The sequence below is a fragment of the Equus caballus genome, chromosome 28 (assembly GCF_041296265.1).
Source record: "Equus caballus isolate H_3958 breed thoroughbred chromosome 28, TB-T2T, whole genome shotgun sequence".
Classification (NCBI taxonomy): Eukaryota; Metazoa; Chordata; class Mammalia; order Perissodactyla; family Equidae; genus Equus; species Equus caballus.
The window spans coordinates 48278533-48303206 of NC_091711.1; the positions used below are offsets into that span (position 1 = coordinate 48278533).

At 54.1% G+C, this 24674-nt stretch overlaps 1 protein-coding gene across 16 annotated transcripts in view; it reads left to right on the plus strand.

The window, feature by feature from the left end:
* The window catches only part of TBC1D22A (TBC1 domain family member 22A), a 342685-nt gene that overhangs the window by 225216 nt on the left and 92795 nt on the right, over positions 1-24674 (plus strand). For 14 of the 16 annotated variants that reach the window (XR_011433576.1, XR_011433577.1, XR_011433574.1 and 11 more), the window contains one exon: positions 8879-9006. The exons of the other annotated variants lie outside the window; for them this stretch is intronic. Coding sequence is in view for 9 of the 14 variants with exons in the window: in XM_023631094.2 (XP_023486862.1) it covers positions 8879-9006 (128 nt within the window). In the remaining 5 variants the exon portion in view is untranslated. The remainder of the gene's footprint in view (positions 1-8878; positions 9007-24674) is intronic. 16 annotated transcript variants of the gene reach the window in all.

Below are 24674 nucleotides of genomic sequence, written 5' to 3' on the forward strand. Positions count from 1 at the left end.
GGACTGAGTCAGGGCCCTGTGACTGAGCTCAGTCCCCAGCCCCTCTCTTCTCCCTGAGGTCTGGAAGCTGAGTCCTGTCCCTGTAATTGTGGGCTGAGTCTGGTGACCAGTCCTCATCCTGACCCTCCCAAGGGGCCCCCTACCAGGAGTTGCCTCATGAACGTGACAAAGACACTCTTTGGCGGGGATTTTGAGTCTCTGTCCCAGGAGGTGGGACAAAGTTCATCGCATTCCCTATTACACAGCAAGGAGGTTCTGCAGTTTGGCCCCAGGTCTAGAGTCATTGCAAAATGACGCATCTGCAGCGTTTGTACAGATGTGCTTCTGAGGAGCTGGCTGCATTGGCTCTCCTTCTACCTTCTGCGTGCTCTGTCTTGCTTGTGGAGGATGAGGAAGGCGTGGAACAGTCACCCTGTGGGGTCAGCTGGGATTCTGGGCTCTTGGCACCCTGTGGGGGCAATGGGGTTGGGATTTCTCTCTTTACGCCTTCAGCACATTCCTGAGATGGTGTTGAATTTTCTAAATAAATCTCACTTTCTATTGATTTCCATTGTGATTCTGAGGTACACTTTTTGAAGACATTGTTGTGATCCTTATTGAGATGCAGCAGCGTGTCTCTATTAGGAAAGAGGCTTCCTGATGAAGCACGTGATGTGCGGTCATGCAGGTCAGTTGCTGTGGAAGGTAGGTGAACTGCGCGTGAATCAGACTTTCCTTACCTCATCCTCCTCTGGCTGTGTTACAGAGTCTGGCCTGTGCCATAGGACTGGCCCAGGTGCCCCCTTCAGCCTTCTCTCCTCAGCCCTTCCTGGCCTCCCGCCCGCCCCTGCGGCACAGACGGGGTGGCTCCCCTTTCTTGGCTGCAGCCCTGGCAGACCACACCTCCCCCCGTGGGCTGGAAGGAGGGCTCTGTCTTCTCGTCTCTGGTCCTGGCACAGCCCCTTGCCCGGAGCCTGGCCTCTTTCTCTCTGTTTTCTTTAATCCTCTTCACTCTGTCACTTTGGCTCACTGTGTTGTGAGGGCTGAGAAGAGTCCAGAAGGGAGCCTGAGATGGACACATTGGCCCCAGGCCTCGGGAAGCTGCGTCTGCTTGTGGATTCGGTGTGTTGAAATGGCTGAGAGCAGGCTCCCCTGGCTGTTCACTGGGGGCCGTGGTTTGCCATGATTGGAGTTGCATTGTGGATTTATTTCTGAAACGAGGCCTGGCTGCTCTCCCTGCCTTTTCTTGGTCTGGCATGAGAGAAAGGCCAGGAGGGGACAGGCACCTGTTAAATGTCCGCTGCATGGCAGCTGGTGCGCCAGGAACTTTCCTGAGAGAGTGCTGTGAGGGAGCTGGAGCTCTCCCCATTTTCCAGGGGAGCCTGGGGGTACTGGGAACCTTGAGAACTTTCCAGAAGCTTACCTGGGATTTGAACCCAGGCTCTCCTCACTCTAAACCCAAGGTCTTTCCACCGCTCCTCAGTGTCTGGCCTAGGCTTTCCTGCTGCCCGAGGGAGAAGATAGGCCGGTGGCCCAGATTCCAGCCAGACCCTCCTCACTGCCCTTGATGGGGGTCTGGCAAGAGTGTTGGCTTGCAAGGGTTTCCCAGGAGCCCTGTGCTTGGAGAGTGGAATCATAGGTCCTGGATTCTGCTCTGCCCCCTTTACTTCCCCAGTCTGCCCAGCCTGTCCCCTTCCAGATCAGGCCCTCTGTCTCTTGGGACACCTCTGCGGGTGACTGCAGTGCAGTCTGTCTGAGTTGGGAGCCCTGGACTGCTTCCCCTTTGAGGAGCTGGCCAGTCTGGGTGCTTTCTGTTGCTTTCTGTCTCCGCTCCTTCATCCTGCCCCCTGGCACAGAGATGGGCCTGGCCAGTGGTTGCGGCTGGGCCCTGCCTCTATGTGGGACCCGACTCTTTTCTAGCTGTTTGCTGTTAACATAAACCAGATCTTGCAAATGAGGAGGGTGGGCGAGCTTAGAACAAGGGGCTTTTTGGCTGCCAAGAGGCCTGTGTTCACTGTCCATTGGCTCTTGTTTTTGTTCTTTTTTGTCTTTTTAACTGATTAGAGAATTGAAATCTTCCCCCCAAATCAAAGCCTAGTCATGCCTTGCCCTGCAGAAGGGTGATGTGTTCACGTCTGTTCTCAGCTTTGTGGAGGGGCTTTGAACGGTCTGCTTTGTCAGGTATCTGAGTGTGAGCAATTATGCTCACTCTTAGGGCAAATAAATCTAAGTAGTGTCTGGCCCTGCATAAACGGTGTGTGTTTTTTATGCCAAGTCAATGGGATACATGGTTTTTTCCTTTTTAGCATAAATCCTGGGACACAATATGTTTGCATGATTTATTTTTATTTTTAATCAAGAAGACTAGATGTTTCAGCAGAATTTTCAGTCCATAGATCTGCTGCTTAAAATGCTAAGAAAAGTGTCCAGCAAATATTGTGGTTTCTCCCACATGCCAACATGATAGGGACCCTCCAGGTGACTTTACAATAATAAGCGTGCCCTGGTGTGCCACAGGAGGGTTTCATAGGAAAAATCTTTTCAGCTTGAAAGATGACAATAATTACATCTGCCTGCTCATTCATTATATGTACACTCTTATTTCCAGTGAAATGGAAATTTCAAATTCAGAATTATTGCTAACCAAATTACCTTTATCAGTGAAAGAGCATCTGCTCACAATTACTATAAAACAGGAAAAATGAATCTTTTCAGCATATACATTTGCAGCTCTGATGTATATAAATTGAAAGTAATGCCTAGAGTTTAGTAGTCCATTTTTCAACATGTTCAAAGTAGGAGGCCGCCGCGCCAGAAATTCATTATGCACATGAGAAGGTGGCTGGAGAGCTGGTGGCTGGCCCACTTTATCACTCTTCATTACTTACTTCCAGAGAAGCCACGTAATCCGTGAAAAACGACCACCTCCACGTGAGCGTGGACTGCTCCCCACTTTATTCTGGGATGGATGCTTCTGCTGGCCCCGAGTCTAGCCAGTGTAGCCTGGCCATGGGTTGGGCTGCCAGCAAGCACTGTCCCTGAGGTGCCTCACATCCGCAGAGCACATCCTGCCAGATGGGCACGGACTTGCCTTTCCTTTCCTCTCGGGGGCTCAGGGGCCTGCATTGGGCAGAGAGAAGGTCAGGCTCTCAGGACACTCAGAGCCGGTAGTTCTGATGAAATAGACAGCTTTGAGCCTCAAGGTAGAATTTTCTTTCTGTCTCCCCTGCCAGTCTCCTAGCTCCTTCAGGGCAGGATGCAGGCCTTGTCTTCTCTGTGACTTCCTTTCAGGCAGCCGGGTACGTGGAGGGCCCCGATAAATCTTCCCTCGGAGAGCTGATGAATGAGGAGCCTTGTGTTCGTGAAGGAATTTGCCTGTGTCCTTGTGGGGTTAATACTGCCTCAGGTTTCTGGTCATTCCTGTGGCTGATGCTTTCCCACAGGGGTCAGACTTGCCCTGCAGAGGGCGGTGGCTGTGCCCAGGGTGCTGTCCCAGAGACGCAGGGCGAGTCTGTGCGCCCATCTGGCAATGTGGGGTCATTTCAGGACATGGAGAGAGACAAACCTGAGTCCCGTCTTGAGTCTGCTGCTGTCTCTAGTGCACCTGGGACAGGTTACATAGACTGCCTCACCGCACGGCACAGGGCGAGCATGCCCCTGGGTCAGGGAGCTGCCTAGGGGGCGGAGGGTGCAGGGTGGCCAGTCATCATGCTCTGGCTGGGCCAGACTCCTCCTGACCAAGCCTGAGAATGGGGTCACCTCCATCAGTGTCTTATCGGGAGGGGCCGAGAGCTGGCCTGTTCCTGTACCTGCTGCAGGCAGAACTCACTGTGGAAGAGAAAGGGTTAATTTGTACTCTGCTTACTTAAGTTACTTCATTGACAGATGTTCCAGAAATGTTTGTTTAATTCTCCAAATCTACTTGCTTTCCAGTTTCCATTAGCAAGGTGTCAACGTGCCTCCAAGGCACGTATTAGAGCTGTTCATTTTCCCAGTTCACAAATGGCGACCTTCTCCTTCAGCAGGCTGGCAGCGCCCCGGGCAAGGCCTGGGCCTGGCTCCAGAGGCCCGGCGGCCCTGTCTGCCTCCCTGACTCCTGCCCAGTCTGCGGCTCCTCTGCCCCCAGCCCGGGCATCGTTCTGCTGGTGGACACACGGGCCGGTGCTTGCCCCATGCCAAGCCTGGCTCCGGGCCCGTCTGCGCACAGACCAGGTCCCTGCCTGGAGAAAGTCAAGGTTGGGGGACGGCCTGCTGGCTGGTTTCACTTGTGCCGGTGCCCAGTGCGCCTGGGTCATGGCTCCTCGCGCTTCACTGGGCTTGACGGTTCCGCAGCTAACAGACCCGTGTGTTGAGGGAGGGGACAGCATCCGAGTGTTCTGTCATCTGTTAAAAAAATCACTTGAATCCATGTTAGCGAAACTCGGAGTCCTTCCTGATTATTAAACTGTGACGATCCCACTGCTGTCTTTGAGGAGGTAGGGGCTCTGCGTGCCCACGCTGGGGACTTGACAGGGCCAGGGGACGGGCTCTGTGTCTCGGGGGCTCCAGGCCACTGACCTGTAGTGCCCGTGTGGGGACTGGGTGCTGTCCGCAGGCCACATGCCTCGTGGAGCCTCAGGCTGGGAGTGACCAGCGGGACCAGGGGCTGGAGCCCCTGCCTTGTCCTCCCTCCCTCCCGGACGCTCTCTTCCTAGACAGTGATTTTCTTTCCAGAGCTGTCACCAGCCTTCCGGCCTGCTCTTCCCCAGGCTGCCCACTGCATATCCATGGAAGCCCATTCCTCTTTTTCTGTGTCAAAGAGCTTTGTTCAGTACATTCAGTCATTTTTTGAAGTGCTGGTGATCCTGTGTGCGTTCATTGTATTTGAGTTTCACGTTGACTGGAGCGCCCTGTGTCAGTCCCTGGGCCTTGCAGAGCCTGGCCAGCCGGCAGTGCTGATGGGCCCCATGGGGAATGGGCAGGTCAGGCCTGGTGGGGGGGCTACTCGGGGCCCTTGGAACTTTCCAGAGGTTTAATTTTGTAGCTGCTGATAATTTCAGATTAGAAATTATTCTTAAATTCTTTAGAAAGAACACAACTTCCCATTACATTGCTGAGAACTCAGTGTTGCATGTGGAGAAGTGGAGCCAGGACTGACGGACCGGGGTTATTCGTGGTTTCCCTTCCACGTTCATTCATTCACTTACTCCCTCAGTCATCTGACAGACACCTGCTGGGCACCTAGGGTGTACCAGGGGCTGGAGAACAAAGGTGACTCAGGCACATACCTGCCCCAGAGCAGCTCACGTCCTGTGGTGGGCCCGGACCCTAAGCAGTGAAGCCAGTACCCTGTGATAAACGCTCCCCTAGAGGTGCTTGTAGGGCCGAGAAGAGGGAACAGCTGACCGCGGGGGAGTGTCAGAGCATGCGCTGGGGGTTAGCCCGCTGTCGCCTGAGGGGATGCCGTGTGGAGGGGCAGGAATGGAGGCTGAGGAGGGAGGTGTGCTCTAAGGCATCCTGCTTCATTCTGCAGCTAGCGTTTCTCAAACTGCGGCAATTCATGGGATCTCAGGACGTCTTGAGATGAAACCCCGTCATGGCATTAAGTGCCCCTGAGCCCACAGGCCAGGGACACAGGGAGAGTGTGACCGCTTTCTGTCCCTGGGCCCCTGTCAGTGAAAAGCTGGGCGGTCTGGCCCTGCCGGGGCTGTAGCCCGTGGAGGCTCCTCCCAGCGCTGTGTGGTCCACTGTTTACTCACCACTTCGCCCCCCCTAGAGCAAGCGGAAACTCCTTTCTGGTAGTGAAATCAAGTTTAATTTAAAAATAAATGTATTTAATAAAACATAAGTTGATTAGAAGAAAACTGCCAAGTAAATCACAGTGCCTCACCACCTCTGGGTTACACCAGCCCTGTCCTGCATGGGCAACTTCTGGAACAGGGACCTGCATGCGAGGTGGCATCCTGTCTTCCTTTCTCTGGGGGCCGCTAGGTGCTGGTGCCTGTAATTTGCCCCTGTGAGGGGTTCCCAGCACAGGTATGTGGCTAGCACATACGAATCTTCTGGAAAGCTGATTATACACAGATTCTCAGGTCCCACCTGGAAGATTCCGATTGAGAAAGTCAAGATGAGACTGAAAACTTGTGTTTTAACAGTCACTGAGATGAGGTTGATGCCCGGCTCTGTTTGGGGACTCCTGAGGACTGTCAGCTCCCACTGCACCCTGGCATTGGGTCTGCCACCCCTGAGCTGGCCTTGTGCTTTCCCTGTCCCCCGGCCGTTGCTGAGACCTGGGCTCCTCAACTAGCTCTCCCCTGTAACCTCACAGAGTGCTCCCGGATGGGAGGATAAGCCCTCGTCTGTGGGCGGGGGGCTTGGAAGATGAAGCTCAAAGGGGACCAGTGCAAAGAAGAAATTCCTTTGAAATCTTAGGTCTTATGCATATCTGTGTTGGTTTTCATGTAAGAATAGTGTTTCAATTCCTCAGGATAATCTGTCCTTACTGCCTCATGTGGCCCCGTTTGCTTCCAGCTGACTCGAGTCCTGATACTGCCAGTTCCCTGATCCACACTTTGTCCAGCCACGCTTGCACAGGAATGTTCTACTCAAGCTTTTCTGGGCGAGGGCAGGTGGGGTTTGTTCATGTAGAAATGCAGAATTCTTCGCGCATGTTTGCATGGGTTTGTGCCAGGACTTCTCAATAAAGCAAAAACAAAACAAACACCCCTCCCTGACATGTGAATCCCCTCCGGGGAGAGGAACCCTGTCTGTAGGAGCTGAGTATCCAGGGGAGTGGACCCCTGCCTGAGGGGCCCCCCCTGCCCGGCCTCCAGCTCTGCCTGCTTCCTGGACCTGGCACCCTGGGTCCAGGCCTGCCCTGTGCTGTGCTCAGAGCCCTCCGTCCCTACATTTGTCCTTGCAGAGGCAGCATGTGGCAGTGCGGGGTCCTCTGGGGTCCCACCTACTGCCTGATCTATCAGCCTCCTGCAAGGCAGTCACCTTCTCTCTGGTACCTTGCTCCCAGTGTGGCTACAAGGGCTCACAGGTGAGCCTGTGGCTTGTTCAGCCCCACTGTGTAATTTGTCACTGTCTTGTTGGGGCTGACCTTGTGTTGCTGTATCTACCATACACATTAGTGGGACCTCATCCCCCATCCCTACCTGGCCCTGCAGGTGTCCTGCCCTAGCCTACTGAGGTAAGGGTGCCCAGCTGTGTTTGCTCTGAGGAGCTGAGGACAGCAGTGTTTTGAGGGTGACAGTGAGAGCAGAGGCAATGAAGGAACTGGCTCCAGTCATGGAAACCAGAGCTGCCCGGAGCTTTTCTATGGCCAGCCCAACGAGAGCGTCCTCTCCCAGAGGTGAGAGCATCTCCCAGCCAGGCGCTCACACTTCTGCCAGAGTTACTTGTAAGAAAGATGCAGAAGGTCTCAGGACAGGATCCTCAAGCCCCCGCCTGACCCCCTGCTTCTTGCTTAGTGGTTAGGAAAGCCTTGTTTCTGTAGTCTTGCAGGTTATTAGGAACACGAGTACAAACAAACTGGGGAACAACAGAGCACTAACTTCTCTCTTAGACTTGTTTATTTGCCATTTCTAGAACTTTCTTTGGGAGAACTGAAAAACCTGTAAACTTTTTTAGGGTCGCTTCTCAGGGCAGGCCACTGGGAAGGGGAAGCCCTGGAGAGAAGCACTGTGTGTGACTCAGGAAGTTAAAGAAGAGATGTGTGCAGAAAGAGGACTTTTGCAGCACTTAGGTGGGCCCCGATGAAAGGAAATCGCTGTGGGAAAGTCCCAGTTCCTGATCTGGACCAATTAGGCAGTAAAACAGCCCCGTACTTCCCAGGCCCGTCAGAAGCGAGCTGCGTGGGGCAGAGCGTTGGAAAACAGGAGCACAGTCACCAGGATCACTGGCATCTTTGCTTTGTGGAGTGACGCTTCTAGGATTCCACAGACTCGGTGCTTCACTGAGCTCTGGAGCCTTTCTAGAAGATTGTTGAGGCAGAGAGGTCTGGGCAGGGAATGCAGGTGACTTAAGTTGTGGAGTTGCTGTCTGTTGCAGGGCGATGAGGAGGGGCGATTTCATGGCTGATAGGAGATTGTGCATCAGGGAAATGACAAGTGGTAAAGCCTGGTTCTTCTCAGAGGCCAGTCTATTTTTATGGTGCCCCAAACCTGGGCTCTGGAGGCACCTGACCCAGGGCCCAGGGACGTGCCCCCACTTGCCCACCTACTGGCGGGATCTGGGAGCAGGTGGGCATTTACCCTGGGTGAGGTTGAAGTTGTCTTTGGGAGCGGGCAAGCTCATCTATGCCAGGATTCTAGCCAGTTTCTGGTGGACCTACCCTGGGCTGGAGAAAGAGCTCCTGCCTGTGGGACCAGATAGATATGGGTTACCTGAGCTCTGCCGTGAGCCCTGGAGTGTTCGCTGGCCTCTCAGACCAGCGTTCTCATCAGCACTACTTGAGGAAGAGTGAAATGTGGTCTTTTGGTGAAGAAGATTGGCCCTGAGCTAACATCTGTTGCCAATCTTCCGCTTTTTTTTTTTCTCCCCGAAGCCCCAGTACCTAGCTGTGTATCCTAGTTGTAGGTCATTCTGGTTCTCCTAGTTCTTCTATGTGATGCCTCCACAGCATGGCTTGATAAGTGGTGCGTAGGTCCACACCCGGGATCCAAACCAGCGAATCCTGGGCTGCCAAAGCAGAGCGCAAGAACTTAACCGCTCAGCCACGGGGCTGGTCCCTAAATATAGTCTTTTAATAGAGATGACTTCTTTGCTCCCTGGGGGACATTGCTTAGAGCTCCCTGGTGGTCGGAGTGAGTTGTTCTGAGCCGGACGTGGGGCCTCAGAGCCCTGGACGATATGGCTCTGGGGGACCCCCAGGGCCTTTCCCTGACAGCCTGGGGCCTGTGTTTGTTTCATGCAGAGCAAGTCCACCGGCACCTGGAGCAGCACGAGGTGAGGTACCTGCAGTTCGCCTTCCGCTGGATGAACAACCTGCTGATGAGGGAGGTGCCCCTCCGCTGCACCGTTCGCCTGTGGGACACCTACCAGGTGAGCTCTCTCAGCACGTCTCCCCGAGGGTGCTGCCTGGGCCCAGGGCCCTTCCCTCCTCCCTCGAGGGGCCCAGCCCGTGTGCCCACACCACGGCACCTCCCACCATGTGCTGCTCCAGTCTGTGTGCTGCACTTGATTTTGCCTCAAAGCATCTTCTCAGTTGAAATGTGGTCTTTTAATAGTCCATTTCTAGCATTCTTGTCATCTGAATAAATGTAAAACAGGGAAAAAGAACTTGCAAAAATAGTTATATTTGTAGCTGAATTTCATTCCAACTGTGTGGTGACAATGTCTCCGGTGATTGCTGGCAATTTACATTTTGTGGGGTCCTAGGGGTATGGTGAGGGTTGCCTGTAACTCCGGCTTGAGTCTGAGCTATATTTGCCAGAAACACTCATACTCTGAATGCACACGTTATCTATGTTTTGAGTTACTTATAATAAAGATTTTTAAAAATCACTGTCAGATTCAGTATAATATGAAATTTTCTACTCTCCACCAATTCTGATGAAATTCATTTCTTCAGGAGATTGAGTTTTCTAGAACAAACCACCTTTGTTCCCTCAGGTGTCCCATTGCTTATTCTAGCACTTTTTCATTTTATTGGAGATGTTTGCTGAAGCTGAGGCTGTGTGTCGGGGCGACACAGCAGCCTTTCATTGTCACTTGTAGACGGCAGGCACCGTTATGTGGACTAGGGATGGAAGCCCTGTGGAGGTTGGTTTTCATTCTGAACTCCAAGAGGCAGGGTTTTCCTGCAGTGGGCATCAGCCCTCCTGGGCCTTGGATGGGGCAGCTGCTCTCGGAGGCTGGGAGAAGGAGCCCCAGGCAGCAGGCTTCCTTGTGTGGCAGCATCAGTCCCAGGCGTGGGGGTGGGCTCCAGTGTTGGAGCCTTGCATGTGCGTGTCCATGAAGATGGTAGCTGGAGGCTGGGGGCCTTAGAGGAGGCCAGAGGGCCTCAGCCCCCTCCCCTCCCTCCATCAAAGAAGCCCGTGGTCTGAACGATGTATTCTTCTTGTGGGGTAGGGAGCTCTGGCTGCTGACCGGCTGCGTCCCCAGGCCCACTGGCCTCTCACTCTGATCTTGTTTTTATGAGTCAACTAGAACAATAACCCAAAGCTTTGTTCCCGATGCTGGCCCATGCCCCACGCAGGGTCTGTGGGTGTTTGTGGCTCTGAAACCTGTGTTTTGACTCTGCATTTCTCTTCTGCAGCTTGTACATCTTTTGGTGTTCGCTACAGAAATGATGACTAGTCGGGAGACTGCATCCAGATCCCCCACTTTGGTTTCATTTTTCTAGGTACCTGGCAGTTACAGAATTTCTGGCAGCTCCCATTTGCCTGGATGTAAAGCCTCTCCTTGGGCCGTTTGGTCAAAGTGGCATCAGCTTGGTGCTGTTGATCAGGTCTTGGTAGCATTGCAGGAAACAAAACTTAACATCCCGTAGATTGAGGACAGTCCCATTTGTGATGGGTTAGGCTGTTCAAGACCCTGGGCCCCTCATTAAACACAGAACTCTTTGTCATGCCGTCCCCATTACAGGTAAATTAGGTATTAAGTCAGTTGCATTTTGAGGAGCCAGAAGATGGATCTGCGCATCCATGGTCCTGCACCACTTCGCCAAAACTCCTAATAGGTATGAAAACTTTAAACGCAGTTGTGGCATCTTTATTGAGTTAATTTTCCTGAAATTAAATTTTGTCATGAATTGACTCATTTGTACCATGAACTCATTCTTGAACTGACAGTACCCTGGTCATAAACCTTTTCATATCTTAAAAATTGGGGGTATTTCTATTTTACAGACCCAAGTAACCATGAAATTGTATTGCATCTTTTGGCAATGAAAATACACAGTAATCATAGGATGGCAGTCGGGTGATTACTCTCCCCTAAAGTGGGGTGTTTATTAGCTGGGCGGTTACAGGTCTCAGTAACTGTGTAAGCCCTTACAAGGGGGCTTACGGTCCTCTCAGGACGTGGGTCAGCAGAAGCTTGTTGATGAGCACCTACTCCGTCTCAGGCCCTGAGCTAGATAGATGTGGCACAAAAATGAAGGAGGTGCGTTGTCACAAGCATGAAAAAGACATTTGAAAAGCACAAACGATCCAGAAATAGCCCAAACAACAGGGAGGTGGCCCCTGCTCCTGGCGCATTGATGTTCTGTGCTGGAAGCCGTACTGGTGTGGGCTGCCATGGGTGGAGTGGGCCGTCCAGCTCACGGAGAGCCTGTGCCGTGGGGACTGGCTGTGAGGCCTCCATGCGACACGGATGCCAGCTTTGCCTTTGGCTCTGCTCCCTGGACTGTGGAAAGGACACATCCCGCCCTCCACAACCAGACCTGGAGTGTGGATTTTAATTCTTCGAATGAGAGAGGTTGGTCTGCAGCTGCAGAGTGGAGGTTGTCTGTTCCTAAACTCCCTGGCGTCATGGGCCAGTCAGGGCGCGCTCTCGTTTCATTTATTTCTCCCGGATCCTTGCTTCTCTTCCCCCAAGCCTGTCCCTGACGTGCCGGGTCTGTGTCCTGAAGGAGGCATGCGGGCTTTGCTTTCAAGTGGATGAGAGCAGGCGCAAGGTTGACAGGAAGGAGATCAAATGGCTGTTTCAAGTGAACAGCTCTTGCACCGTGCTGCATTTCGGACAGTAAATTGTGAGCTCAGCTTTCTTTCTGGCTCTGAGAAAGCTGCCCCGGTGCTGGCAGCCTTGGGCTCTGGAGGACATGGCTGCCCTGTGCTGCTGGCGGGTTCTGGGTGCTCAAGCAGCCTCGCTGAGGGTTCCTTCAGAGGCACACTCATCACACTTTCTCCTCTGCCCCGGCCACGGTCCCAGCACAGAGGTGCTGGAGCTGCTCCCTCTGGCCTTTCCTCCTGGGTGAGATAGCCACAGTGGACGGGAGGGTGCCATTGGCCCTTGGCCTCCAGCTGAGCAGAATTTCTTGCCCTGGGAACTGCCATTTGCTAAAGATCAAAGGTGCATCCCAGGGAGAATGCCCCAGCAACCCCTCAGCCTTCTGAGAGTGCGGGCTCCTTCCTCCTGTGGAGTCGCACGGACGTCGCCTCCAGCAGTATCCTAAGGCCACATTTTCTCTCCTGGCTGCTGCCGGGCCTGAGACAGGACAACAAAGGTCACACGTGCGTCCTTGTAAGGAGTCACACTGAGGAGGCAGGTCTGAGCATCAGGGTTTACAGAGGAAGATGCGTGAAGTGATTCTGTCACCGCAAGCGTGTGTCCTCTTCCTGATGGAGCCAGCTTCCCTGATGCCACATCAGGTTCAACGTCACCATGGGCAGCGGGGCTGGAGAGCGATTGGTTCTCTTGTTCTTTATTTTAATTACGAAACAAATCTATTATGTTCAGGGTCAGGAATAGGGCACTGAAGGAACAAGAGCCCCTTGAGCTGCCACCTGGGAGGTGGGCCAGGTGTCACAGTGGAAGTAGGGGAAGTCACAGGGGCGAGGTGTGTGTGAGTGCCTGTGCCGCAGGCTCTGCACCTGCTTGGCATCCTGGGCTTGTCTTGCGTGTGCCTTAGTGATTGGCACCAAATTTAAACTGAGTACAGGGTTGTCCCTACACATTCCATCCTTTGTTCTTTGGCCCTGTGTTCTCCCCAGGGCTCGTTTTGGACCTGCCCTCTTGGCTCCTTTGGAAGGCTGCCTTGGGCCCTTACATTCCACGGTTGCTGAAGGGGTGTCACTTGACCGCTCCTGAATGGGTGGATAGCACATCTGAATGTGGAACCTGTGCCAGGTGACAGCCTTGTGGCTCTCCCAAACCTGCGGGGCGCACAGTGCTGATTCTCAGTGAATCAGGTGGTGTTGAAGCTGATGGATTGGGTTAATCTAATAAAACTGGAGAAGCAGGTCTCCTTACAACGTCCTTTTTCATAAGCCCAGTAAGATTTGAGGTCGTAAGCTTTTCGCACCTGCCTTACTCCAGGAAGCAGGCATAGATCAGTCAGCAGGAAGGATTTAGAAACGAGACTGTTCAGCGAGACTGTGTTCATTGCTAAGTTTGCAGGGAGGAACCGGAGGGGGTGGGTCACTCCTCCAGAGTGGCAGTAAAGTCGATGTCCTAGGGATTTAGAGGTGGTATTTAAAGAAGAATCTAGAATGTCCTTAGTGACTCTAAGACTTTCTTTCTTCATATTTTAATCAGGTTGGGTTTTACCAGAGCTTATGTAGGGCTCGGAGACTACAGAGAAGAAGGTTTCTTCCCTCCGCGGGCCCGGCTTGCTCCAGCACCATTGGCCAAGCATGTTGGGGCCCAGAGGTCTGGTCTGGGTGCTTCCTGGGAATGAGGGACTCTCCAGGTGGGAGCTGGGACACCTGTCAGCTTCCACACAGTCACTGACACAGACGGGTGGCTCTTCCCTTTGCAAGTGAGATTCCAAGTTGTCCTCAGAGCAAGAAGAGAAATTTGCGCAACACTTTAGACTCTGATTTCTAAATTTATAACAGACAATCTTTGTTATTTCTGAAAAGTTACTTGATGAGCAACTGTAAAGTGCAGTTGCCTAACAACAGGCCAGACAGGACAGCTCCTTGCTGACCGCCATTCAGACATTGCCAGAAAGTGTGGTAGAAGAGTGGCAACCCTGACTGACTCCTGTCCTTTGGAAAGTCTCACAAATGAGGGCTTCTCTGCTGAGGGCTCCATCTGGGCCAGAGGGCGAGGGCCTCCCGGATTGCCCCAACGTCCAGTCTGCTCCCAGCAGTGGTCCTCCCGGGGTGTGGAGTAGCACCTTGTAATCAACAGTGGGTGGCCAGTCTGAATAAATTTCTCATACTTGCTGCAAAGTAGATAAGATTTCTTAGCTAAACCTTAGTTAATGGCAATGACATTTTCGAAGAAGAGATTAGAGAGTTCTTTTTTAATAGGAAATATACTAAACAAAGCTCCCTTGTTAGCAAGTGAGCTTTTGGATGAATCTTTTCTTCCATGTGTTCATTTAGTGGTCACTAGTCCCTTATGAGGCCCTACTGTGTCCAGGACAGAATGAAATACCACCCCATGTGGGAGGAACCTGCTGTGAGCCACGTGCTTTGAGCTCCACGAGTCTACCACAGACCCTCTGAGGAGGGACGGACAGGCCTTTGCCACGAGGACACTGAGGCTGGAGAGTGGGAGTAGGTGTTGGAGCGGGTCCCCAAAACTGACGTTCTTTCTGCAGTGTGGGCCATGTGACTCTGTTGTCCCCCCACCCACCACCTCACTTCCTCAACCCTTAGCAAGTGGTTTTCACAAATAGAAGGAGGGAGAGACCGGCAGGCATTTGGGGGAGCTCAGAGAGGAGGAGGCAGAGGGCTCATGGCCACGGACCCTCAGGGAGGAGGAGGCAGGAGGGCTCACGGCCACGGACCCTCAGGGAGGAGGAGGCAGGAGGGCTCACGGCCACGGACCCTCAGGGAGGAGGAGGCAGGAGGGCTCACGGCCACGGACCCTCAGGGAGGAGGAGGCAGGAGGGCTCATGGCCACGGACCCTCAGGGAGGAGGAGGCAGGAGGGCTCACGGCCACGGACCCTCAGGGAGGAGGAGGAGGCTGGAGGGCTCACGGCCACGGACCCTCAGGGAGGAGGAGGCAGGAGGGCTCATGGCCACGGACCCTCAGGGAGGAGGAGGCAGGAGGGCTCACGGCCATGGACCCTCAGGGAGGAGGAGGCTGGGGCCGCACCCCCTCAAGTGGATTCTCTGATGTTCTCTGGTGGAGGAGGGAGTTCAGGGAGGGTGGGAGATAGGGGTGCAGATGACATAGGGTGTACCCTGCCTCTGGTTGTCTGTGTCCCTGTGTGTGTGTGTGTGTCTACACGGCCTTGCCCACAGAGGAGGGTGTCCTTTTCAGGCTGCCAGTAGGGTTTAGGAGTTGGGACCTTGGACTGCTTCTGACAGTTGCTGGCTCAGTGGAGCTTTATGGAAGCTCCTTGGATCCCCTGGCTGGCTGTATCGTTTGAGTCAGGAATGCCTGGATCGCAAGTTTGAGAGAGACTTGGGGGCTTTGCCAGGGTGCAGTGGAAGCAGCAGTGTGATGTTGCCTCCCCGCCCGTCCCCTCTAAAGCCCCAGGAACACCGGATTCTCAGCCCCTTTAGAAAGACTCCAGCTCTGTTAGTGTCGTGAAGGGGACGGTGCCCTCCCTGAGATCTGTACCCCTCAGTACTTGTTAGAGGTCTGCACATCCTGTCACTTCCTGTAGGGGAATCACTGACCATTGCATCCTGGCAGCCTGTGGACTCTCTGGGGCAGGCCCCTTAGTCCCTTAGTGATGGGTTGGGGTACACACAGGGATGACCAGGACCACCGGTTAAATGAATGCATAGCGGAGACCAGCCAGGGAGGGGTGCTCACACTTCCTGTGTGAGGAGTGAGGATGAAGAAGCTGTGGTGGGGAGAGAGGCCTGGGGACACATGTGCTGCCCACGTCTAAGGGCCAGGTGCTGGTGTTGGCCTCGGACTTGGTCTTTGTGGCTCCAGATGTGGCAGTGCGATCTGTGGGTAGAAATAACAGGACTTAATATTCAATATGTCTTTCTGTTGGAGCTGAGGCCATAACGGGGCAGGGACTTCCCTGATGCGAGTGCCTCCAGCCTTGTCCAGGAGTCAGAGAGCCAGCTGCTGCTTGAGTCAGTAATCCCAGGACCCCTCCAAGCTGAGCCCTGGGTCCTGGCCGGGCGTCCTAGGGTCTCATCCGAGGGAGTTTTTAGGTGAGAAGGCTGGAGGGAGGCCTCATGCAAAGACCCACTGAGGATAATGGCTCTGTCGCATTGTTGCTAAGATGTAAAATGATATATTCATGAATATTTTATCTGCAGTGTGACCTTAGCAACTTCTCTGACTTCTTAGGCCTCTGGATGAAAGGTTCAAGAAAACTGGGGCCTGTTGGAAGGGTTGGAGGGGGAGGGCAGAGGAGGGCTTGGCTTCCTTCTCGTGTGAGGGTGTGTGTCCTGATGCGGCCGACCCCACAGGGAGCCACCCCGCATGTTCAAGGCCAGCTCCTACTCTCTCCAAATGCATAGCCTGAGGGCTCTGGTGAGGGTGGGAAGGGAACGCAGATATAGGAGTAGTAGTTAATGGTACATGTTAAGTACAAATCCACTTTTAGGAGAATTACTGAGGTGTGACTCTGTGGCCGGTGATTTAAGTCATGGGCCTAAAGCACTGAGTTGGCCACTTGCACAGTGTGTGTGCTAGGTGCTAGGGAGAGGAGCACAGGAAGCACCTGCTTCCAGGGCACCCACGGTCGTTGGGCTGTCCAGCCCCTCAGCACTCCCGCAGGCTGGGAGAGCAGAGGAAAGAAAGCCGGTAGGGCAGGGACCAGGACAGAGGCCGCGTGATGGCGAGGAGAGGCAGAGCCGGCGGTGTTCACGGGACTTTGGGATGAGAGCTCAGGAGGCTTGCTCCTTGGCCGGCAGTGGTTTGCAAACCATCTTGTTTGCAGGCTGTGGAGTTGGGAGAACATGTTTGATAGAGTCGTCTCATGGCAGGTTAGAGTCTTCCTCGGCGTCCTCAGGCTCCCAGGCAGCCAGCCCCAGAAGCGGGTGGGGCAGGAGCACTCTCCTGCCCTGGTCTTCAGTGCCGCTGCCTGTGGGGGTCCTCCCCGCTGGGCCTTTCTTAGGCTCTGCCCTCTTCTTGCTGCAAAGTCTGCTGCCTCCCTTGGTTCAGTTGCCCTCAAGAGGACCTCTGTTCCAAAGCCTGGTGGCTAAGGGAGCACTCCTGGCCCTGCAGTGCATGCCTCTTCCCCAGGCCTCTTGAGCTCGACTTCCTCTGTGTAAGTGGGTTGAAGGCACCTGTCCCATAAAAGGAAGGGTAGGTTGCTTCAGCTGAAAGGATGAAAGTAAGAATGAGAAAACCGCCAGAGGAGGGTGCCCGCTCGGGCTGCCCCTGGCTGTCCTGGTCCTGTGGGCGTGATTCGTCAGGAAGCCAGCTCCCAGCGAGGAGGCAAGGAGGAAAGCCTAGGGCCAGGCCTTCTGCTCAGACGAGTGTGTGGACCATTTTATTGGTGAGCACTTCCTGAGGTCAGCCCAGGCCCAGGCGGTGTTGCCCTAGACAAGGACAGGTTTCATCACTGTGAGGAGAGGAGGGGTGGCCTTGGCTCTTTGCTGGCCCTCAGTCACGGCACAAATATGGGCGTTGCTCTCTGTGTGATGGAGGTGGGCGTGCTGCAGTGGGGACCTGTGAGAGGCCGGGAGGTGGAGGCCTGGACATGACCCCAGCACATCTATCACTCTGTCTCTTGCTGAGACAGTGCCCCAGTGGTCTCGGCCTGTGTCCCTGGTTACAGAGGCATCCTTAGCAGGCAGAGGTCAAAGAGCAGAGGGGTAGGGTAGACTTGGCCTGGCAGGCATTCATGATGGCAGCTGCCAGGCCTGAGGAGGGATGGGGGCAGGCAGAGTCACAGTAGGCCCTGGGACACCTCCTTCTACCCCTGCCCTGCCCGCTCGAGTCCCGATCCCATGCCCCTGCAGCAGCTGCACATGTCCAGGAGCATGGAATTGGGGAAGTTGCTGTGTGCCGCCTGTCTCCTCGACCTACAAATGCCCTGAAGGGGTGGGGCGGGGCAATCTGATTCACTGTCCCCCAGTGCTGGGGTGGCATCTGCTCCCTACTGAGGAGCAGTGTGGGATGGGGACACCCTGCGCTGGGTGCCAGGGGACGTGTGCAGAGAGCTCCTGCAGAGGAAAAGTAGAGGGGACCCCATGGGCATCAGGGCCGCCCGTTCGGAGGTGCTCCTCTTATCTGCTGTGCCCTGGATTTATAGACTCTTCTTTTAAGGTCTAGCATCACTCGATAATTACCTTCACTTTTATGTGCTCTGGAAGAAATTCAAAAAGTAAAAGTTAACCTAAGAATTGCTTTCAGGAGCTTGGCCTGGTGTGTCCCAGGTGTGGGGAGTATTCTCAAGGTTTCCAGTCCAATTTTCTGTGACCTTTTGTTAATGACCACGAGGAGGAGGCCGTGATCTGCCCTGGTCCCTGGAGTGATTGCTCAGAGCCGCTGGCAGGGTTTGGCTACTCCTTCCTGGGCCCTTGGGAACCAGGCTTTGTGCTGTTAGGATGGTGTCCTGGGCCAGCCATTGGCTGCCCTCACTGTGTGAGTATTGAAATTTCCAAACATTCACCTCCTAGCTCCTTGGCGAAGCTCTTGGTACTGAATTGTTGAGCACAAAAAGCTCCTGGGAACAAGTACTGGCCTTGACGTGGGCTCACTGAGCATCTGGGCACCCTTGGCCCTTGCTCATTGCCCTGCATTACACAAACCTCAGGACCATGGTTACGTTCCCAACAGGCCTCCTTCCTGCTTATTTTCTAAAAAATTATACTCTTTTATGTCACCATGAAAATGTGTTGCAGAAACTTTAGAGAAAAGAAGCAAACCCTCGCCCTGGAATGTCTCCTGCCAGTGTAGACAGCCGCTGCTGAAGCGTGTTGCTGTTTCTTTTCCATCCTTTCTCTGTAATTTCTTAAACATAATCATCAAATATCATATACGATTTTACTCTCTGCATTTGTCGTGCTGTCCCGTCGTAATGTCTTTTTGTATTAGTTCATGGTCTTTATAGCCACCGTTCTCAGTGGTTGTATGACATCCTGCCCTGTGGATAGATTACTGTCTGCTTGCAGGTGGTGGGCAGTTTTTCAGTGTAATTGTGACTGTGATGTGATTTCTTGGTGCTTAAAGCTTTTTCTGTATTAATGGTCCCTTAAGACAGATTCAGGTGAGTACTGTGACGGGGTGAACAGGGACAGTGGCGTCCAAGGTGCCTGATGTAGGTCTGCAGATCGCTTTGTGGGATCCTCGTAGATATGTTGTGACCGGCAGCCTGTGAGAGGGATATTTTCCTCACCCTTGTCATCATCAAGCATGTTAATTAACATTATTTTTCTTAATTTGATGATGCAATCGATGGTAACACTTTGATTTTTATTTCCGTGGTTACTGTTAAATTTTGAAAGTTTTGCATGTATTTAATAGTTAGCTGTGCTACAATTTAAGATAAGCTTTTACTTCATCCATAGTTTCTTTTTTCTTTTACTGGGGGGAGGAAGATTGGCACTGAGCTAACATCCATTGCCAGTCTTCCTCTTTTTTCTGAGGAAGATTAGCTATGGGCTAGCATTGGTGCCCATCTTCCTCTATTTTGTGTGTGGGATGCTACCACAGCGTGACTTGATGAGCAGTGTACAGGTCTGCACCTGGGCTCTGAATCTGTGAACCCTGGGCCACTGAAGTGGAGTGCATGAATTTAACCACTATGCAACTGGGCCGGCCCCCATCCATAGTTTCTTGATGGGACATTTTTTAACTCCAGGGGACCAGTTAAGTTCACTTGCTGCTGCAGCCGGCACTTGTCTGGGACCTTGGCTGCAGCCTGCAGGGCTGTGGGTGCTGATGACATCTACAGAAGGCCACCTGGCTTGTTCTCTGGGAGTTCACAGTCTGTCCAAAATACAGGTAGCCCCAGGAGATGGTTACTAAGGGCTAGGATAGATTCAGGAGAGTTGAGAGCTGGAAAGAGGGTGCTCCCGGGGGCGCGGCTCAGGGAGGGCTTCGTGGGGGAGGAGGCATTTGGGGTGTGACTAGAAGAGCAGGCTGGTTGGATGGGGTAAAGTGAAAGGCAAAGCCGTGGAGGCGGGAGGTGGCAGAATTGGTGCGGGAGGAGCATGTGATGCGTCTGGCTGTGCGCTGGTCAGTGCAGGGTACCCCCTCCTCAGTGTAGCAGCGGACTCTGCCTGGGACCCTCTGGGTCCCCCGACACCTGAGCACTGCATCTACAGGTCCCCTGTCACTTCATTATTGCGAACCTCTGCAAGCACACTCTGAGCTCCTAGCAGGCTCATTTAGAGTCACAAATGCCCTCGGGGAGCCAAATCTGGACTTAGAACAGGATGCTCTTAGTGGGATAACTTGTTTTTATGAACGTTTCTTTAGAGCAGTTTGCATTCATTTTGAATACTTGAGTCCATTAGGTAATAGTAAATCGTTCCCGGGCCCAGAGATCGAGCCGGTGATTCCACTGCGCTCTCCTGTTAGGACGTCATCGGTAGGCTCCTGCTGCCTCCCGGTACTGGCCCTGGAGTAGCCGGCGTGCCTAGTGCTCTGAGCCACTGGGAGGGGACAGACGCAGCAGACGACTGTGGAGAGGCATGTCAGCGTCCTGGGAGGCTTGTGATTGAGAGGTGGGAGGGAGGGAAGGAAGGCTTGGCTTGACTTGCATAGAATGAGACGGGGCCTGATGGATGGGCATGTTGTATCCAGAGGAGGACCCCAGGCCCTACCCAGAGAAGTGAGGAGACTTGCCCAGGGTCACAGCTCAGTTGTGCTCATGCTGTTGCTGGCCTGTGTTTGTACAGTCTCCTTCCCCTGTGGGACCACAGCGTGCTCTGATGGTGGCCCAGACACAAGTTCCTGCCCATCTCTGAGTGGCAGCCTCTTAGATGCTGTGGCCAGCTGCCCTGTGGCTCCCCACATGCTCCTTTTGTTGGGTCAGGCACAGCACGTGCCCAGGCTCCCTGATGGCCCCTCTGTTGGGGCAGCCAGGGCAGCAGGAAGGCTGGCTTCTCACAGTCGCCACGTTTCTTCCTGTCCCCCCGGGTTGCTGCTCCCCAGCTGGGGTGACACCAGACCCATCACACCTTGACTGGAGAGACACTTGGGTGGTGTCCCCACTCTGTTTTAGGACATCGTTGCCACGTGGCTGGGCTTCTGCAGGACCCTGGTGGCCTTGTGTCCGTTGTCCTGGGGGCTTGAGCTAAGCCCTGGAGACCGCATGGCCTGGTCTGCTGGGCTGCCGGCCTCGGCCTCCTTGCTCACCTGTGCTGCTCTGGCCTCTTTTTTGCCATGTGGTTTACCATCATGTCTGTCTCTGCCATTGACTTTGTCACCTTTGCTGCATCCCGGGCGCTGCCCAGGGCATCGTGTCCACCCTCACAGGCCTGGCTGCTTCCTATGTGTCTCTCACCTCATGGCCCGACACTGGAGAGGGAGGCCCTGGCCTGGTGCCTGTGAGGCTCCTCAGCCACTTCCTGCCTCCTCCCACATGGCTCTCTCAGAAGGGTCCGGATCTGACCACCAGCTATACCTGCCTGCAGGTGTGGGGGGGTTTATCTGTTTCTGATGTTGGGGGGCCGGTTCCTAGCACCACTGACCTGGACTCAGTCCCCAGCCTCGCTTCCCTCCGATATGTGTCCGAGGGGCATGCATCCCTGTTTCCCTCGGTAGGCTGCCCTCTCTCCGGAGGCCAGGCCTCCGTGCAGGACTGGCCAGTCAGGCAGGGTCTCTGGGGTGGCCCCCAGGCTGTATTCCCAGTGCCTTTTGTCAGGAGCCCTCAGAGGCCCTCGGGAGCCCCTTCCCCAGTACCTTTGAAGAAGGGGTGCCTGTCTCTCCAGTCCGAGCTGCTAGGCCTGTTGGGGATCAGGAGAGCAGGCAGCCTGAGCCGTCAGAGACCCCAGCAAGGAGGAACGCCTCTGTGCAAAGGTGAAGTCTGGGAGGTGGGGTTGGGGTGCATTCATGATGTCTTATCAAGCTAATCTTTGGCTAAGACAGGCCATTCCTACATCTGCAAAATCAGCTGATGGAGAACGACGTTCACTGGCGTTTCCCAGCCCCCGTGCTACAAGCGCTGTGCTGGTGTTTCTGTGTTGCCTCGTGTGCTCACTCGTGTGCCAGTGCAGTCAGTCTCGCGGGCACACGGTGCGGAGTTCTCCATCTCAGGCTGTCGTGAGGAACAGAAGAGTGGTGTCAGCCGGCACACCCTGTGGGCCCACAGATGCTCCATGAATAGCAGCCGTTACCGTGAGGTGGCTGTTCCTCCATTTTATGGAAGAGGAAACCGAGGCTCAGAGAGGTCAGGACTTGTCCTCCGTCGTCTGGTTTAGGAGTGAGCAGACCTGGAGTGTGAGCCGAGGCTCTCTGGGCAGCGGCCAGCTCTGCGCAGAGCCTCTGAGTAATGCCCCTTTCCAAGCTCCAAGTGTGGCTGCCTGATTCCAGAACCGTGAGCACCCTGGGTTCAGAGACCCAGAGGCCGAGAGGAGAGGAGGAAGCCACACCGGGGTCGGGAGGCTTTGCTGCAGCAGGAGATGGGCGCTGTTGTGGGGCAAAGAGCAAGGCCTGAGTAGAATGTGAGGTTGATCGTGAAGTGTCGCCTGGTCATATAGCAGCCTGGATTTGCCACGACTTCACACTGGAATAGCTGGGGGCGATGAGCAGCCACTCTCAGCCTCAGTTTTCTCCATGTCTGGAACACCGCTGGAATCACGAGGACGTTAGTGTTATCCGCACAACTCCTCTGTCGTCTGCGTCAGCCCCAGCTGTGTGCCCTCGTCGCCCAGGTTCCCCCACTGCATTGTTTATACTCCCTAGATCTGCCTCTTGCATCTGCTCTGTGAGGGGCTCCTCACGGCCTCGCTGGTGTTCTTGGGCGCAGCCAAGAGCCTTTTGCAGAGTGGAGCACGCTCTTTGCCGTCTGGCGTGGGCTGTACTCCCTTTGTAGGCCCTTGGATTCCAGATTCGTTCTCTCACTGATGTGACAACAGAAGGAAGGTGCTCAGCCTCTGATTGGAGTCAAGTAGCAGGGCCGGTGGGAGGGACCTGCCCAGATTGGTGATGGACGTGCTCTTGGTGGGGGGCTGGGCTAAGGATCGTGCACACACGGGTGTGGGCAGGGCATGGGTGCCGCTCTTTCCCTGGCTTCCTTTAAGTCGCACTCCTCCCTGTCATTATCTTTGTAAGAGGGAGAACAGGACTGTGTGTTTGGCACAGACTACGGGGTGCTTGTGTGATTGTGGGAGCCCTCGGGGTCAGCACCACACCTCTTGAAGGACTAGTCTTCTTGTCCTTAAAGCCCAGACCTCAGAGTGGCCCCAAGTTGGAGTCTTGTGCAGCTCTGTGGCTGTGGGTGGGTGGCCTGACTGCCGAGCCTCCTGTTTCTCGCTGTGAACCAGAGAAGGCCAGTGGTCTTCCAAAGGCTGTGGTGGGCTAGTGTGGGGCTGTGCAGGGTGGGTGGTGGCAGTAGATGGAGGAGCCTGCCTTGGGGCCCACACTTTGCTTGCCTGGCCCAAGAGCCCTGCTGTGGCCTCTGCGCACCCCTGCTCTTCTCCTCTCGACTGAGTCTCTATCTTCATCTGCAGGATGAGCTCCTGGGGAGGGCAGGGGCCTTGGTTCTGCTCATCTGAGTGTCCTGGCGGCCCAGCCCAGGACTGAAGCTCAGAGGGTAATTGCACCAGTACATCTCTGGCAAACAGGAATTTTGGACACGGACAGACGGACAGAGGGATGGATGGAAGAAAACGAGCCCCGATAGTTATTATGGCAGCATCCGTGGTTCTTTCTTCCCTCTATTACAGTAATAAGAACTGTAGTTCAGCACGTCTCCTGGGTATTTACATTCACAGCATTCAGCAAAGATGTATAATGCAAGAACTAAGGCCCAACACTGTGCTAGAGGTGGGGTCATAGACTGGCGAGATGCTGTCCCTGCACTTGAGGATCTCATAGTTAGGAGGTATGAGGAGGCAGAGAGAGGCAGCAGGTGGCCAAGAGCCCCAGGAGGCTGCGGGAGAGTTGTCCAGGCTGATGGGGGGCTGCTATTTAGCAAGGGGACTAAAGGAGGCCAACCCCTGTTATAGGTGTCACTCTGCCCACATAACATGGACGGGAGCCATCCAGAGAGGGGTGACCCCTGGTCGATCCTTGCCAGCGAGCCTGTGAGAAGGAAGGCACTGAATGCACATTTGTTAGTCCACTTCCTAGGGCTTGCCCGTTTGAAACATGAGCCCCCTGCTTTCTGCTGTGGAAGGAGCAGTGGTAGAGAGGACAAGAAACAGGTGAAGAAAGCAGAGACTCTCAAAGGTGGGTTCTCTCCCAGCCAAACACACACACTTACACTCACCCTTAGCTTTTGAGACACCTTAGTTTTGTGTCTACTTTCTATTGAAATAATTTGAGCTGCATAAATAAAGGGTTATTTTTTTTTCAAATTTTTACCTGAACATTGAGTTTTCAGTGTGTTTTCACCCCTGACTTGAGCAAATCTGTCTCCATCTGCTAGAGATACTTACTGCAGGGATTTGACAAAAATGTAAAGCTTTCTAAAGACTGTAAAGGATCGCAGATTTCCTAAAAGGTGGTTTTGTGGGAGCTGGAGCTTGGAAGCGGGCATTACTCAGAGGTTCTGCGCAGAGCTGGCTGCCGCCCAGAGAGCCTCAGCTCACACACTGTTCTCTTTTGCCGCCTCTGGGAATCAGGGGTCTCTTCTTCCATCATGAACGAACTTAAGTCAAATGCAGTTGCCATTTCCCCCTAAGCCTCAGCAGCACCCGACGTGTTCTCAGGTCTGAAGGTGCCTACCCTGCAGAGGCAGCACAGTTTTCCGGCATTTATACTTCACAGTAGCAGGAGGGATCTTTATATTATTTTAGAAAACTCTGTGAAGAGGACCATCTATGACTCAACCAGAGTGTGTGGTTTGGTTCACGCAGTGAAAGCCAGCTCTTCTGTGTGTTATGTTAATGCTCAGCTGCTCGGTAGCCCCTGCTCCTGGGTTCAGAAGCTTCCAGGGCCATCGCGAGCTGCCTGACCCCCAGGGAACTGTGCATGAAATGGCATCCTCATCCCTAAGTGGCACGCTGGGGGCTCGGGGATTCTGGAGAAAGGTCCTCATTTAGACAGGACTGTG